The sequence below is a fragment of the Sciurus carolinensis genome, chromosome 5, assembly GCF_902686445.1.
Source record: "Sciurus carolinensis chromosome 5, mSciCar1.2, whole genome shotgun sequence".
NCBI classification, from domain to species: domain Eukaryota; kingdom Metazoa; phylum Chordata; class Mammalia; order Rodentia; family Sciuridae; genus Sciurus; species Sciurus carolinensis.
Genome location: NC_062217.1, coordinates 33034228 through 33052453, shown reverse-complemented (window position 1 = coordinate 33052453; position 18226 = coordinate 33034228). Strand labels below are relative to the sequence as shown.

Here is an 18226-nt window from a genome sequence, read left to right as displayed (position 1 = left end):
AGTTGAGGGAGTTAGGCTGGAAAGCCATGTCCTTGAGCCTTACCTCAGACTCCTCTCCCCCTCACGATGCTTCTTCCACATCCTGCTCCTCTCAGTTCTGGGAACATCAGAGTTTGAAGATTTCATCCTCCTGGTCCCAAGTGCCAGGGTCCGAGAGGTCCGGGTCAGCAGCACAGGACCTAGGACTGCTCGTTGCTGCATCCAAGGGGAGCTCTGATGGAGACCTGCATCTTCCCCAGCTACCCTGCTTTCCCCTTTTCTCAGTTTTTGGGCAGTAGCCTTCTCTGACAGGCTGATCTGTGAATCAAGCTTCTTAAGGAAATCAGAGGCAGAGAGGTCATAGATGGGAGTGGGGTGTTCCTGGCCAGGTTTGGGGAGAACGTCACCATTGGCACATCCTGATTCTATTTCTTCCTCTCAACTGTATGTGGTCAAACTTCATCCTTACTTGGGTCTACCTCTTCCTCTCCATCATTCTCTTCCTCAGAATCCAAACCATTGAACAGGTCTCTGGGCTCTCTCAGGATGGGGATGTAGAGGGTTTTCTTCAGGAAGATGGAGTCATTAGTGTAAAGGCGGTTTGCACGCTTAATCTGTTCCATCGTCACTCCGTATTTGAGTGCTAATCCAGCCAAGGTGTCTCCAGGTTTCAACTGATGCTCCAGGCGTCTTTCCCTCACCGGGGAGCAGGCTGATTGTACCAGGCTTCGGCTCCCTTGAAGCAGCCCTGACTCTCCCAAGGGGGGCTGTCTAGAGGGAGAAGCCATCTCCTCACCCTGACAGCTGGGGTTGCAAATGAGTGAGGCCCAGTTAAGTGACGGGCAGTGTCAGCCCAACTCAGGAAATGAATATTCAAGGAATTCTTTCCCCTTCTCCTGGCTCTATGCCCGCCTCCCTCCCCTCCCCGCTTCTCCTCCCTCCAACTCCCCTACCCACCAATCCGTCCCTGAGTATTCAGTCCCTGAGTCTCTCCTTAACACCCCTCTGGCTTTCAGCCCTTTACAACTCGCTACAGTGACCTATGACCTTTGAATTCTAGACCCCCGCCTCAGCACATTTTCCTCAGTTTGTCTGCAAGTCCAACAGGCAGGCCTCCCGGCGCCCCCACATTCCGGCTCGGCCCCGTCCTGGGGTTCATCTGCTAGGGTCAGGAACAAATCTGGCCCACCCTAGGTAGGCTGTGGCCACAGACGAAGCGGTCAGGATTACGAGAGTTTGTAGTGCACTTTCCACTCTGAGACCCTCAAAGCCTTGCTCCACATCAGGCAGGTTGCACTCTCAAACTTGGGCTCCACATTTAGGAGGTTCTTGTCCCTCCCAACGCCTGGAATCCGTCAAGATGCAAGGGCCTGGACCCAGCTGAGCGGCAAGCACTTTGAAAAAAAGACTTCATTTCCCAAGAGGCTCCGCGTCTGCCTTTTTTTTTTTTTTTTTGGTGTTAAGTTTTTTGAGTTGTTTATATATCCTGAAGATTAGTGCCCTATCTGATGTGCATGTGGTAAAGATTTTCTCATTCTGTAGATTCTGTCTTCACATTCTTGATTATTTCCTTTGCTGTGAAGCTGTTTAGTTTGACACCATCCCATTTATTGATTCTTTTTATTTTTTATTTTTTTGCAGTTTTTAAAAGGAAGATTTATTTGACAAGTTTCATTTAGCACAATACACCTAAAAGGAAATCACAATACAATGAAGAAATGAATTTACGTGTCATCCTTGCATAGGGGCCATGCTAATTTTCTCTGTATTATTCCAATTTTCTCTGTATTGCCAAAGCAAGCACCATTCATTGATTTTTTTAAATTTATTTTTATTGTAAATAAATGGGATACATCTTATTTCTCTGTACATGAAGTAGAGGCATACCATTTGTATAATCGTACATTTACATAGGGTAATGGTGTTTGAGTCATTCTGTTATTTTTCCTTCCCCCCACCCCTCCCACCCCTCTTTTCCCTCTATACAGTTCCTCCTTCCTCCATTTTTGCCCCCTCCAACCCCCCATTATGTTTCATTATGTATGTATCATCCACTTATCAGCAAGATCATTCATCCTTTGGTTTTTTGAGATTGGTTTATCTCACTTAGCATGATATTCTCCAATTTCATCCATTTGCCTGCAAATGCCATAATTTTTTTTATTCTTTTTTTTTAATTTATTTTTATTGTAAACAAACAGGATACATGTTGTTTCTGTTTGTACATGGAGTAACAGCATACCATTTGCATATTCATACATTTACATAGAGTAATGATGTTTGATTCATTCTGTTATTTTTTTCCTTCCCCCCACCCCTCCCACCTCTCTTTTCCCTCTACATAGTCCCTCCTTCCTCCATTCTTGCCCCCCTCCCACCCCCTATTATGTGGCATCATCTGCTTATCATTCGTCTTTTGGATTTTTGAGATTGGCTTATCTCACTTAACATGATATTCTCCAATTTCATTCATTTGCCTGCAAATGCCATAATTTTATTATTCTTTATAGCTGAGTAATATTCCATTGTATATATATACCACAGTTTCTTTATCCATTCATCAATCAAAGGGCATCTAGGTTGGTTCCACAATCTGGCTATTGTGAATTGAGCAGCTATGAACATTGATGTGGCTGTATCTCTGTAGTATGCTGATTTTAAGTCCTTTGGGTATAGGCTGAGGAGTGGGATAGCTGGGTCAAATGATGTTTCCATTCCAAGTTTTCTAAGGAATCTCCACGCTGCTTTCCAGAGTGGTTGCACTAATTTACAGCCCCACCAGCAATGTATGAGTGTACCTTTCTCCCCACATCCTCTCCAACACCTATTGTTGCTTGTATTCTTGATAATCACCATTCTAATTGGGGTGAGATGGAATCTTAGGGTGGTTTTGATTTGCATTTCTCTTATTACTAAAGATGGTGAACATTTTTTCATATGTTTGTTGATTGCTTGTAGATCTTCTTCTGTGAAGTGTCTGTTCATATCCTTTGCCCATTTGTTGATTGCGTTATTTGTATTCTTCATGTAGAGTTTTTTGAGTTCTTTATATATTCTGGAAATTAGTGCTCTATCTGAAGTACGAGTGGCAAAGATATTCTCCCACTCTGTAGGCTCTCTCTTCACATTACTGATAGTTTCATTGGTGAGAGAAATCTATTTAGTTTGAATCTATCCCAGTTGTTGATTCTTGCTTTTATTTCTTGTGCTATGGGAGTCCTGTTAAGGAAGTCTGATCCTAAGCCAACAAGGTGAAGATTTGGACCTACTTTTTCTTCTATAAGATGCAGGGTCTCTGTTCAGATTCCAAGGTCCTTGATCCATTGTGAGTTGAGTTTTGTGCAGGGTGAGAGATAGGGGTTTAGTTTCATTCTCTTGCACATGGATTTCCAGTTTTCCCAGCACCATTTGTTGAAGAGGCTATCTTTTCTCCATTGCATGTTTTTGGCCCCTTTGTCTACTATGAGAAAATTGTATTTATTTGGGTTTGTGTCCGTGTCCTCTATTGTGCACCATTGATCTACCTTTCTATTTTGGTGCCAATACCATGATGTTTTTGTTACTATTGCTTTGTAGTATAGTTGAAGTTCTGGTATTGCAATACCCCCTGTTTCATTCTTCCTGCTAAGGATTGCTTTAGCTGTTCTGGGTTTCTTATTCTTCCAGATGAATTTCATGATTGCTTGCTCTATTTTTGTAAGGTACGTCATTGGGATTTTAATTGGAATTGCATTGAATGTGTATAGCACTTTTGGTAGTATGGCCATTTTGACAATATTAATTTTTCCTATCCAAGAACATGGGAGATCTTTCCATCTTCTAAGGTCTTCCTTAATTTCTTTCTTCAATGTTTTGTAGTTTTCATTGTAGAGATCTTTTACCTCTTCGGTTAGATTGATTCCCAAGTATTTTTTTTTTTTTTTGAGGCTATTGCAAATGGAGTTGTTTTCCTCATTTCCCTTTTAGCTGTTTCATCACTCGCATATAAAAATGCTTCAGATTTATGCGTGTTGATTTTATAGCCTACTATAAAATCTAATATCACCCTCATATAAAAGCTAATATCACCCTCATACCCAAACCAGGAAAAGACACATCAAGGAAAGAAAATTTTAGACCAATATCCTTGATGAATATAGATGCAAAGATCCTTAACAAAATATTGGCAAACCGTGTCCAAAAACATATTAAGAAAATTGTGCACCACGATCAAGTGGGGTTCATCCCTGGAATGCAAGGATGGTTTAACATCCGTAAATCAATAAACGTAATCCATCATGTCAATAGACTTAAGGATAAGAATCATATGGTTATTTCCATTGACGCAGAAAAAGCGTTTGACAAAATACAACACCCCTTCATGCTCAAAACACTAGAAAAAATAGGGATAGTAGGAACATACCTGAACATTGTAAAGGCTATTTATGCTAAGCCCATGGCCAACATCATTCTTAATGGAGAAAAACTGAAACCATTCCCTTTAAAAACAGGAACAAGACAGGGATGTCCTCTTTTACCACTTCTATTCAACATTGTCCTCGAAACTCTAGCCAGAGCAATTAGGCAGACCAAAGAAATTAAAGGGATACAAATAGGAAAAGAGGAACTTAAGCTGTCACTATTTGCAGATGACATGATTCTATATTTAGAGGATCCAAAAACCTCCTCCAGAAAACTTCTAGACCTCATCAATGAATTCAGCAAATTTTTTTTATTCTTTATGGCTGACTGATATTCCTTTGTATATATATACCACAGTTTCTTTATCCATTCATCAATCAAAGGGCATCTAGGTTGGTTCCACAGTCTGGCTATTGTGAATTGAGCAGCTATGAACATTGATGTGACTGTATCTCTGTAGTATGCTGATTTTAAGTCCTTTGGGTATAGGCTGAGGAGTGGGATAGCTGGGTCAAATGATGTTTCCATTCCAAGTTTTCTAAGGAATCTCCACGTTGCTTTCCAGAGTGGTTGCACTAATTTGCAGCCTCACCAGGAATGTATGAGTGTACCTTTTTCCCCACATCCTCTCCAACACCTATTGTTGCTTGTATTCTTGATAATCACCATTCTAATTGGGGTGAGATGGAATCTTAGGGTGGTTTTGATTTGCATTTCTCTTATTAGTAGAGATGTTGAACATTTTTTCATATGTTTGTTGATTGCTTGTAGATCTTCTTCTGTGAAGTGTCTGTTCATATCCTTAGCCCATTTGTTGATTGGATTATTTGTATTCTTGGTATAGAGTTTTTTGAGTTCTTTATATATTCTGGAAATTAGTGCTCTATCTGAAGTATGAGTGGCAAAGATTTTCTCCCACTCTGTAGGCTCTCTCTTCACATTGCTGATAGTTTCCTTTGCTGAGAGAAAGCTTTTTGGTTTGAATCTACCCCAGTTATTGATTTTTGCTTTTATTTCTTGTGCTATGGGAGTCTTGTTAAGGAAGTCTGATCCTCAGCCACCATGTTGAAGATTTGGACTTACTTTTTCTTCTATAAGATGCAAGGTCTCTGTTCAGATTCCAAGGTCCTTGATCCATTGTGAGTTGAGTTTTGTGCAGGGTGAGAGATAGGGGTTTAGTTTCATTCTCTTGCACATGGATTTCCAGTTTTCCCAGCACCATTTGTTGAAGAGGCTATCTTTTCTCCATTGCATGTTTTTGGCACCTTTGTCTAGTATAAGAAAATTGTATTTATTTGGATTTGTGTCCATATCCTCTTTTCTGTACCATTGATCTACCTTTCTATTTTGGTACCAATACCATGCTGTTTTTGTTACTACTGCTTTGTAGTATAGTTGAAGTTCTGGTATTGTGATACTCCCTGCTTTACTCTTCCTGCTAAGGATTGCTTTAGCTATTCTGGGTTTCTTATTCTTCCAAATTTCATGATTGCTTGCTCTATTTCTGTAAGGTACATCATTGGGATTTTAATTGGAATTGCATTGAATGTGTATAGCACTATTGGTAGTGTGACCATTTTGACAATATTAATTCTTCCTATCCAAGAACATGGGAGATCTTTCCATCTTCTAAAGTTTTCTTTAATTTCTTTCTTTAGTGTTCTGTAGTTCTCATTATAGAGGTCTTTCACAAACTCTTTTGTTAGATTGATTCCTAAGTATCTTTTTTTTTTTTTTTTTTTGAGGCTATTGTGAATGGGGTAGTTTTCCTAACTTCTCTTTCTGAAGATTCATCACTTATGTATAAAACTGCATTAGATTTATGTGCATTGTTATATGCTGCTACTTTACTGAATTTACTTATGAGTTCTAAAAGTTTTCTGGTGGGAATTTCCCAGTTCCTCTAAATATATAATCATGTCATCAGCAAATAGGGATAGTTTGAGTTCTTCTTTTCCTATTCATATCTTTTAATTTCTTTAATTTCTTTTGTCTGTCTAATTGCTTTGGCTAGAGTTTCAAGGACAGTGTTGAATGGAGTGGTGAAAGAGGGCATCCCTGCCTTGTTCCAGTTTTTAGGGGGAATGCTTTCAGTTTTTCACCAAGTTTTTCACCATTTAGAATGATATTGGCCATGGGCTTAGCATAGATGGCCTTTACAATGTTAAGGAATGTTCCCACTATCCCCATTTTTTCCAGTGTTTTGAGCATGAAGGGATGCTGTATTTTATCAAATGCTTTTTCTGCATCTATCAAAATAATCATGTGGTTCTTGACTTTAAGTCTATTGATATGATGAATGACATTTATTGATTTCTGGATGTTGAACCAACCTTGCATCCCTGGGATGAAACCCACTTGGTCATGGTGCATTATCTTTTTAATATATTTTTGTATGCAGTTTGCTAAAATTTTGTTGAGAATTTTTGCATCAATGTTCATTAAGGATATTGGTCTAAAATTTTCTTTCCTCAATGCGTCTCTATCTGGTTTAGGTATCCGGGTGATATTGGCTTCATAGAATGAGTTTGGGAGGGTTCCCTCCTCTTCTATTTCATGAAATACTTTGAGAAGTATTGGAATGAGCTCTTCTTTAAAGGTTTTGTAGAACTCGGCTGAGAACCCATCTGGTCCTGGACTTATCTTTGTTGGTAGGCTTTTGATGACTTCTTCTATTTCATTCCTTGAAATTGATCTATTTAAATTGTGTATGTCCTCCTCATTCAGTTTAGGTAATTCATATGTCTCTAGAAACCTGTTGATATCTTTGAGATTTTCTATTTTGTTGGAGAATAGATTTTCAAAATATCTTCTAATTATGTTTTGTAATTCACTCGTGTCTGTTGTGATATTTCCTTGTTCATTCCTAATTTTATTAATTTGAATTTTCTCTCTCCTTCCCTTTGTTAGTGTGGCTAAGGGTTTATCAATTTTGTTTATTTTTTCAAAGAACCAACTATTTTGTCAATTTTTTCAATTTTTTCTTTTGTTTCAATTTTATTGATTTCAGCTCTAATTTTAACTATTTCCTGTCTTCTACTACTTTTGGTGTTGCTCTTTTCTTCTTTTTTTAGGGCTTTGAGCTGTAGTGTTAGGTCCTTTATTTGTTGATTTTTTTTTCTTCTTTTTTTGAATGTGCTCCATGATTTTACTTCTTGAACCTTAGGAGTTTTGTTGAGAAAGTTGGTTCCTAAGACATGATAGGGAGTTGGGTAGGCCCAACTTCTAGTATCCTCACCTGTATTCTCTCTTAATTTGTTCCTTAGATTTTCTTTTAGCTTATTCAATCATTTTAATAATCATTTTGTGTAGTCTTTTTCTAGAATTCCATCACCTTCAGTATCTGTGGGTTCTTTGGTTGGAGGATTGTGAAGGAGAGGAGGGCTTATTTGCCTGTTTCTTCAAGCTTTCATAGGTCTTAGACTTGCACCTCTTGAGATGGATTCCTCTTTCTCTCTTATGAGGGACCCTTGGAGAATAATTAACTCCTTTGTAATAAGTCCTGGGCTGTCCATATAGCTTAGCTTTGACATATAAGTTCAGCATAATGTAAATGTTAATTTCAACCTCCAGTGCCTCTTGTTGCTGCAGAACTACTGACTTAATTCACTTTTGGCGAATTGCAGCAACACTGTGTATCCCGACCCACTGTCTTAAAAGCTCTCTGTTTTTGCTGTTGGAACAGTTGTCTGTGAGTGGGACCTGAGGAGCCCCCTAGCTGTTCCTACCTGGGGCCTACTACCAGTTTGGGGTTTTAGTCTCCCTCATTCTATGTGTTAAAGTATTACTGACATTCGAGTGGGACTAGTTTGTGTATGGAGCAAGATACGCTGTTGGCTGGGTTGGGGGTTTTGCTCAGGAGCAGCAGAATCACCACTGGTGAACTCATAGTGTCCCAGTCAATTCCCAGCACCTCTCAGAAACGGAGGAAACAAACAATAGCAACAAAAGCAACAAACAATATACAGCATTAAAATAAAAACCCTGTGCCTACTATGACATCTTCAATACTACTGACTACAAAAAAAAAGGAATGGCAGGGTGAGCAGTTAACAATAGCAACAATAAATAGCTGTGAACTAGATCTAGCATTAAAATAAGTAGCAGATGTCAACTGTACCATCTATAGTACTAATAGCACAACGTGAATAGTGGGGGTAGGGATGTGTAAACTAAATGGTTCTAAAAGATGATAAAATTACAGAAAATGGCGTAGGAAATGAAAAGAAAGTTTAAAATATTCAGTCTGAACAGAAAACAGAAGAGAGGTGAAAAGTGACAGCTATAAAGGAGGAGAAAAATAAAAAGCAAAGTTAATATAGGAAAACAAGAGAATTCAGCTATTAGAGGAAGAAGAAAGGAAATAAACAAAAATACCAAACCAAACTGTCAGCCCTCAAAAGACAAAACAATGTGAAATAACAAATGAATGATAAAAATGAAAAAAAGCAAATTTGTGCATACGTGTATATCTACAAACAGCACAGCAAGAACAACAACAAACAAACAAACAAAAAATGAGGGAGAAAATTCTTTACAAAAATTGAAAGAATTGTCTCTGCCAAGATGTTCAAAAGTGTCAACAAGAATGGATGGTCATTGCCTATACCAGACTGCCCTTCTTTCTGTCTCTTCTTGAACTGTGTGCCCCTTAGAGAAAACAAGGACTAGGAATTGTTAAAAACTTCCTCTTTTTGTTTTTACCAGTTGACCAGCTGGAGTGGCTGGAACTAAAGCTGGATGAACTAGCTCTCAGCCCCACTTCGTAGCAGTATAAGGTCGGGTGGGATGGAAAGCACTGTCAGTTGTTGTTTTGTCCAGACTAGATTGGTGCACCCTTGGTAGAGCTGATGCAGAATTCTAAATCAGAATTTCTGGCTGAGGTTTAGGTATGATCAGACCTTGGAACTTTGTTGGGTGATGTCTGCTCCAAAAAGATTAGACCAATACACCCCTAGGGTCAGGCAGATGCTGGGTATCTTTAACTCATGGGCCTCCTGAGAACTCCACTGGTAGGGCAGGTTACCAACCCTCCACAGTTCTCACACATTTTACCACCCATGTATGTGACCCACTTCATCTGGTCACATAAGCCACCAAAGTCAACAGGAAAGCCAGCTGCACTAACCTGAATCCCCTGAGCACAATCCTCTCTGCCTGTTTCAATCCCACTCTACTCTGTTAGGTATACCCTAGGCCACATGGTAGGCACTAACTGGACAGATCATTTGCTATGATCTCCTGGGATCCTGCAGAGGCCAGCTGCAGAGGAGGCTCTTCAAGATGGCTCTCTACCTCAGCTCTCCACTTGCCTGATGAGAAACACGCAGCACTTTTCAAACACTAGCTTGCTGTTTAGCTTTTGGTTTAGCTAAGTTCAGACTGCTCTTCTGTTCTACAGGTTTTCCCATGCCAAATTTGTCTCCTATGTTTCTCTCTCTTTTCTGTTTCTGTTACTCCTCCCATCTGTGACGTGGCACCCCTGCCATCTGTTGGCTCTTCCACTGTGCTCTTGTCTTCTGTTCAAAGGACCCAAATTTCCGAGTATCTATGATTCTCTGTCAGTATTGAATTTCAGTGAATTCACTCTGTCACCGACCTCTCAAAGAAGCAGTACTCCTGCCACTTGAATTCTGAGGTTGGAGCAACTAGAAAGTACACCATTCCTCTAACCCAACATCTTTGATCTCTCCTTAGTTCTTTATTTTTCAGTAGTAACCCTAAAACCCGTTTTTCTAGTTCAGTGAAAAATTATTTTGGTATATTTATTGGCATAGTCTTTAAATTCACAGATTAAGGAGCAGTGACTTTTTAATGCTGTCATATCTTCTCATTCATAATAATAGTATTTCCTGTTTTGGATTCTTTTGTTTCCAGTGATACTATTCATATGTTTATTTGTTGCCACATTTTTTATAAAGTTTATTTCTGAATTTTTATTTTTTGTTGATAGTATACTTCCATTATACCTTCTGATTATTGGGTACAAATGAAGGCTAAGGTACTATACATATATTCATTTTATGTCCACTCATTCCTTTAAATTATGTTCATATTAGTTTTTTAATTGCTAATCATGGATTTGCAGGGTATATACCATTTGTAGATTATCCTTTTCTTATACAATTCATTTTTCTCTCTTCAATAATATTGATATTTTTATTCAGGAAAAAAATCATCTAAAGATACAAAATTTAAACGAATGCTTTCTACTTATATTTAGCCCTATTCAGGTTAAATTCAGTGTCCTCTTACTAAGTATAATTAGACTTCTCAAAGCTATGCATATTCTGACTTCCTCAGTAAACTTAAAAATGTTCAATGTTATTTTTTTTAAATGTTGCTAAACATAAGACATTTACATTGAAAATAAATATATTTAGAAATAATACTTAAATACTGAAAAACTATTTCATTGCCTTTTTTCCCTCAGGATCAAATGGCTATTGCATGTGGATCTCGAGCTCATTTGGAAAAAGAATCAATTGCACAGGTGAGAGTTTTCAGTAATTGGCATGGAACAGCAGATCCTCCACCCCAGTTTTACATGTAGATTTGACAAGAAATAGGCTCTTATATTTAACCTCTTTAAAATGAGGTTTTCTTCCACTTCATTTAAACTTTCATGAGGTTTATGAAAGGTTAGCACATTTCAGAGTTGATTTTTTTTTTTTTTAAGTGTATAGTAAGGATGTAGATTTCACTCGGACTTAGGATATAAGCAATTCTTTTGATTTTTTTTTTTTTAAGACAGAGTATCCTCATTCAGTCATAATGCATTTTTTGGACCAGCAACTTGCCTTTGGTTTTTCTCATATCAGCATATTTTATACTTGAGTGCTATATAGGTAGAGCATCCCTAACCTGAAAACCAAAATCTGAAACTTTGAGTACTGATATGGTACCATAGGTGGAAAATTCCACAAGATGAAACTTTTTTTCATACACAAAATTATTAAAAATACTATATAAAGTTGCCTTCGGTCTATAGTATAAGGTATGTATGAAACAAATTAATTTCATGTTTGGGCTCAAGCCCCAAAACATCTCATTATGTATGTGTAATTATTCTAAAATCTGGAAAAATATAAAATACTTCTGGTTCTAAACTTTTTGAATAAGGGATACTCAAACTGTATTTTTAGATTCTTTCAAAGTTTAAATATTTTTTTGTTTTAAATGTTTCTGTTAGAAAAGCACTTTGCCTTAAAATTTTTCATATTCCTGAAGATGTTAAATTCTTCGTTTTATAGATTATGCTAGAAAAGCTAGAGTAATGAAGGGGAAAATATTAAGGATTTTATTCTACGCAGTCGTTTTTTGTTTTTTAGGGTTGGTTTTTGTTGTTGTTGTCTTGGTGTGTGGGGATATGTGTGTGGGGTGCTGGGGATTGAACCCAGGACCTTGCACTCTACCACTGAGCTCCATCCCAGACCAGAATTATTCTATACAAAGTTTTTAAGTCTTAATAATTTTTTCACCTTTGTAGATGTCAATGGTAAATTTAATACAATGGTCTGGTAGAATTGATAATAAAGCAGCATTGTTCAATGCATGGCAAAAATTAACCAGAGAAGATTATTTTTAATGCATATTTCTAGGCCAGGAAAGTCACATTGAATCAGACTATTGGGTTCTGGATCAGGCATCTGCCTTTTTAACAATTTTACGGATCACCTTTATGCACTGTGGACTTTGAGAAGCATTGGAATTAAAAGTTGACCCTTCTCCCTCAATGATTTTCAAATAAGATATGAGGGAATTCTAATTTATTTTTCAAAATATATGGTGGGCAGAGTCAAACCTCTTAAGGATTATGCATAAGTGTAGAAACCTACACTCCCCTTTATTGGGAAATTATTTTAACATTCTCAGCATCTAGTTCAGCATTCTATATACCTTACAAATTCTCATTGGTATTTGAAAAAGGTTAATCCACATAAACTTAAAGAATATAACAACTCCTAGAAATTTAAAATTGAAATTAAACTTTTATGTTTACTGATATACTGGGGATAGAGAAAGGAAAAAGTTTTCCAAAATGTTCAACACATTATTTGTAATCACAAAATAGAAAAACTATAAAGCATTAAGTTCCATAATAGGAAGCACAATTGTATTTCCTGCATGAAATATACAGGCAATAAATGTTGATGATAATGGAGATGATATCATAACATGATATGTTACTACAGTATTTGTATGAAAAAAAATATATCTACAGTATAACTATCTTTATAAAAATAAAAATTATTTTTTCAAACAATTAATGAAAATAGACTTAATTCAATGATTTATGAATAATTTTTTCTTTTTTTAAAAAATATATTAATGGGAGGGAAAGGGGATTAGTGAAGGAAAACATATTGGAGAAATAAGAAGGAAGAGACAAATTAGGAACAGTTGAAGTAATCTTGGTAGATGGGTGTTGGCCCCTATATTTACTGTTGGTGGAAGTAGAAAGGAACTGTGTGTTTTTGTATTTTTTTTTTAATATTTTTAATTGTAGATGGACATAATACCTTTATTTTATTTATTTATTTTTACATGGTGCTGAGGATCAAACCCAGTGCCTCTTGAATGCGAGGCAAGCCTTCCACCCCTGAGCCACAGCCCCAGCCCTTTGGTACTGTTTCTAATGATGTAAATTCTTTTTACTTAAAAATTCCAGTAGTTGAGAAAACTTTGAATTTTTCCTAGAAATAGTATTTAGATAGGACTGTGCTATGGTGTAAATCTTCTTCTGTTTCCTACTGCTTGTAACCAGACTAAGGAATCTGTTCCAGGATTTACATATTCATAATTTATCTTGCCTACATCCATCCACTTTCTCCATCTCTAAAGCCTAATGATCAATGTAGTGGTTTTTGTCTCAAGAGAATTGGTTACTGCTCTACAGAAAGAAAGGATAACCTGGGCCACTCACAAGAGAGCAGCAGTTGTCCACTGAAGGTGATATTTATTACTGCTGCCCAGTAGGCTTGCTGTCCAAGTCCAGATTATTCTCATAGAACTGTCCTTATCTCAGAGAAGGTCATCCATCTCCTAGACACAAGATATGCATCCATCTGTCTTAGATCCTAAACTGCAGCATGCAGTCTCTTTCTCTTAATGTACTATAGACAACATAAGCCCCCATTAATGGTATTCAATCTGTGAACAGTGAGAAAATTATTAGAATTAATGAAGATAACAGATGGCAACCTTAGTAGCTTACTGTATAGATCAGACATACCTTCCCGAAATACCTCTTATACATAGCCTCAATTAGTCTTACCCTTCATTTTGCTGCTCTTAAGGAAGATACAGCATCAGTGGAGTGCTTTAGCTTCCTTAGATGTGCTCATGTCCCATGTGTTCCATGTCATAGTATATTCATGCTTTCCACATATTCTCGAGTTTATCATTTGAAAAGGATTTAAAAAGCAGACTCCATTATCAGTTACTTGATATCTTTAGTTTTTAAGATCATGAAATTACCAGTGGGTTTTACATTTCACTTGAATTCCTTGATTGCATTTCATAAACCTTGGAGATAGCATTGTTAATGTTAAAACAGTGAATGTCTTTTTCATTTATGTTTATAAATGTCCATTTCAGAAGTTTGTGTAATGGTACTGTATGACTTTAGCTTCATTTCACTAAGTCCATCCTATATTTTAGATGTATTCTAAATTTTAAAATATTTTGCCAAATTTTAAAAATTAAAGCAAGAGCCTCTTGTTCGTGGCTTACCTTATACTTTTACATTGTTAGACGTTAAATAAGGTGTTCATGTAAACTCCACAACATGTCTGCTTTTAAATAAATAACTATTATCCTAAAACAAAACAAAACAAAACAAATTAACATCCAAACAAAAGCAGAGTATTTTTATTTGTTAATGAATAAACTTACCCAAATCACATTTAAAATGATTCAAGGAGAAGAGTTTATAGGTGTTGTTTTTCTACCTTTAATTTTTATTTTTCTTTTGATTTCTATTTGTTCCTTTCCTAAGCATAAGTCTTCTTTTGGAGGTTTAATCAGACAACCAATATTTATTGGAAGTATTTTATATGGAATGCACTGAGCAAGCTGTTGTGAGATTCCCAAAATATTTTAAGATGAGGTTTCTGACCTATCTACTTAGAGAGGTAAGACATATTTACATCAAAACCTAATTGATGATTCTAGGCGATAAGAAGTGCTAGATCATTTTAAGTTTGCTTTACATACCTTATAGATAAGTATTTTATTCTCCCTTCCCTGTAGTCAGGAGAGTAAGGTAAGCCCTCAAGCTTTCTTCTTTTATAAAACCATTATTGACTTTGTGTTACTTTCTGTGCCAAGCACTTGACTGACAGCTTTAACATAATCTCATTTTATTTTTACAATAACTTTGTGAGGTAGGCATTATCAGTTCATTTTATAGATGAGGAAACTGACTTAAAGTAACTGCTCAAGGTCACCCTGCTAATCAGTAGTAGAGCCAGGATTCAAACAGGTCTGCCCAGGGTTACCTTTTCTACTATGTTGTATTACTACTCTTTTTGATGATAGAAAAAGCCGTGAGAGTGAAGAGTAATACCAAAGATTATAATTATGAAAAACAAAAAGAGAAGGGGGCCCTATTTTATAAGATCAGTGTTTCCCATAGATCCTTCATAAGTTGTTGACGCATATAGTAATGCACCACTCCATGGTTGCATTACCTTAACAATAGAATATTTTAAGAAATTGTCCCTTTTTTTACCTAAATAAATCTTAAATACAATGATAATCAGTAATCTTTGCTTAATTTTTAAAGTTTCCAATGTTTAATGAGTAAAGGAATATTATCTCCTGATACTACCATTAGTAATCACTAATAACAATAATGAATCCTCAGATGGATTAAAAACTATTTAAAGGTATATCCAGAGTATTAAAGAATTCAGTCTTTACAATTCAGACTATATTAAAGAGTAGTTGTCTAATTAGGCATCTGGCATACCTAATTAGGCAGGGTTTTTGTTTCAAACTCCTTTCTAGTTCGTAATCTCTGTGATAACTCTGCTGTACTTCTTGTGTCAGTATTCTCATTCACTAGGTATCAAACTCAAGTTTCAAATCTTAGTGTTTTGTTTTGCCAGTACATTCTAGGGCCTCTTTTGAAAGCAAAGAGGCATCAAATATGTAGGAAATGAGAGGTTTCCTTACTTGTAGCAGCTCCAAATCCGTTTCTCCTGGTAGGTAGAAACCCTGGCCTCCCACAGGTCCTGTGATTTATCTTGTCCAACTCTATCTCCAGGGAATTTGTAACTGCTTTTGCAGCGTCTCTGCTCTGTTCCAGGCAGTAAGCGTCTGACTCTTCCTTTAATATACTTCACTGGTGGAACAATGATGTCCATATATAAGACCTACCCAGTTTATGAAATATTAAATGCAATTGTATGCAGCCAGGTGTTTTCAATGACGCCTTTACAGATGAATGGAAAAGTCATTTCTATTTTGTCTTTGTTTTCAGCGTTCTTACTTCCGTACTCTTCTCATGTATGGGTTCCACTTTCTGGTGTGGTTCCTTTGTGTCAAAGGAATCAGGGACACACAGTGTGGGTTCAAATTACTAACTCGGGAAGCGGCTTCACGGACGTTCTCATCTCTACACATTGAACGATGGTAGGTTTTTAACTAGAATGTATCTGGTAGGTCTTATTACCCAACAGTTATTCCAGATAAGAGAAGTAACCCTGTATTTTCATAATGAACATCCAAATTTGAACAAAATGTGCATTTACATTTGTAAACTTAATCTGTGTCTTTTTGTCTTTACTCAAACCCAACATATACTTTAGTTATATGTTTACCTTAATTGTATACAGTATCAACTGAGAAGCCTAAAAACATTCTGTTTTTTAAGCTTTCTTTTCTTTATTCCTTGGAATTTAAAAAAAAAAAAGACCACAGAATTACCAAAATAAAGTCCCCATTTCCCCTTCTTCCCCTCCTTTATTTTAGTAAAATAAAGTCCCCATTTCCCCTTTTTCTCCCTCCTAGGCCAGTCCTTCACTTCTGCATCCTTTTCCACCTTCTCAGAAACCTAATCCTGTTCATTTCCTTTTCTCTCTTGTGTGTTCAGCTTTTCCTCTCTGTCACATCTTTCCCGAAGCCCCCTGCATGGCCCTTACCCGGGCCCATCTAGCTCCAGCACCCCTACCCCCACACCCTCCTTCCACAGCCAGACTTTTCTTGAAAGAGTGGTCTGTATTCACTGTCTCTGTTTTCTCATTTCCCTTTCACTCTCATAATAACCAACTTTAATACAGATTTTTTTCTCATTCCTCTTACCTCAATGACATTAAATCCAGTGTTCATGTTAAATATTTTCGTACCTAACCCATTAATGACATTTGATACTTCTGCTCCCTCTCTTGAAGTACACTGTTTCCTCCAAATAGATCTACCCCAGACCTTGCCTCAGCTGTCAAGCCATATTTGGTAAATGGCACTATTATACAGAAGCTAGAAATCCTGTTGTCAGCCCTGGCTTTCCCTCAGCCCCTGCATGTATCCAGTCAACACAACCAAAGCATGTTGGTGTTTCCTTTTTGTCCCTCCCTTTCTCTCCATCTTTACCACCACCATTCAGAACACCATCCTTTCCCAGACTACTAGGTTGTAGCTCAAAAGGGCCTTTTCAGAACTTAAAAGGTGTTCAAGCACCTCTTTTGTTTAAAATCCTCCAGTGGCTTCCTTTGGCTTTGGAGGTGCTGCAGTCTGACCCTACCCATATCTCCATGCACACATACCTTCCTTCTCAACCTGTCCTTCACATTCTGCTCAGGCAGCCTGCCCTCTCTCTCCATACTAACTCAGATGTCCCAATAATATGCTATTGCTATACCCTGGGGACTCTATTTCTGTCACCCATCATTATCTATAGTTCTTATTTGTGTAATTATTTAATACTTCTTTTTCTGTATTAAAGCATAAACTCTGTGAGAGCAAGAATCCCATTTGATTTTACTTACTGATTTATTCCACCATTGAAAGTGCCTGGCACATAATAGGTGCCCAGTAAATATTGTCTGAAGAATTAGTGATTTTGTCATGAGTTCTTATGGGTATCTTTATAATTATTCCAGTATATGTTCATTTTTGTAGTCTCTACCACTTTTCTGTATGTTTCCAAAGACATAGATCTCCCTTGAAAAAAATGTCACACAATCCCCCCAAAAGTATTTTTTAAATTATTTATTTTGTACTGGGGATCAAACTCAGGGCACTTTACCACTGAGCTGCATCCCAGTCATTTTTTAAATTTTTGAGATAGTGTTTTGCTGAGTTGCCTAGGGTCTCACTAAGTTGCTGAAGTGAACTTTAATCTTCCAATTCTTCTGCCGTTGGTTGCCCGTAATCCCCAAATAATTGTTTTAAAGAAACTAGTCTCAGAATTAAAATTATTTAGACATACCTTAAAATCTTCTCCTAGATTAAAATTTAAGTAATGTAAATTTGATCTTCAAATTCAAATATGTTTTTATTCTGTTGAAAGAATAAATTAAACTGATAGTTGATAGACTTCATAATCTGAAAGTCTAACTTAAGAAGCAATTCTGGAAATAAAGTCCTCCATTTGCACTAGACAACTGCCTAGTCCAGAATTAGGGTCAAAGAACTTGGTTCTTTGTAGTTGAAAGGAAGGATTTAGAACTGAAGGACACTGTATTTCACTGTTGAAGGTCTTTTATTTCCTTGAATTATAAAAGGTTAGAGTTGATTACCTAAAAAATCATGAAGTTTCTCTGTCAGGATTATTCTAGGCAGCATTATGTAATAGAAACATGAGATACCAATGCAAGCAATATTTAATTACTTGCTTAAT

The 18226-nt window shown here is 36.8% G+C and overlaps 1 protein-coding gene and 2 pseudogenes across 3 annotated transcripts in view; 1 reads left to right on the top strand and 2 right to left on the bottom strand.

The window, feature by feature from the left end:
• The window catches only part of Alg5 (ALG5 dolichyl-phosphate beta-glucosyltransferase), a 52784-nt gene that overhangs the window by 29107 nt on the left and 5451 nt on the right, over positions 1-18226 (top strand). For all 3 annotated transcript variants that reach the window (XM_047552286.1, XM_047552287.1, XM_047552288.1), the window contains 2 exons: positions 10814-10873; positions 15869-16020. In XM_047552286.1, the coding sequence (XP_047408242.1) occupies positions 10814-10873; positions 15869-16020 (212 nt within the window). The remainder of the gene's footprint in view (positions 1-10813; positions 10874-15868; positions 16021-18226) is intronic.
• Positions 107-767, bottom strand: LOC124984548 (lysM and putative peptidoglycan-binding domain-containing protein 1-like; annotated as a pseudogene).
• Positions 1684-1779, bottom strand: LOC124985988 (uncharacterized; annotated as a pseudogene).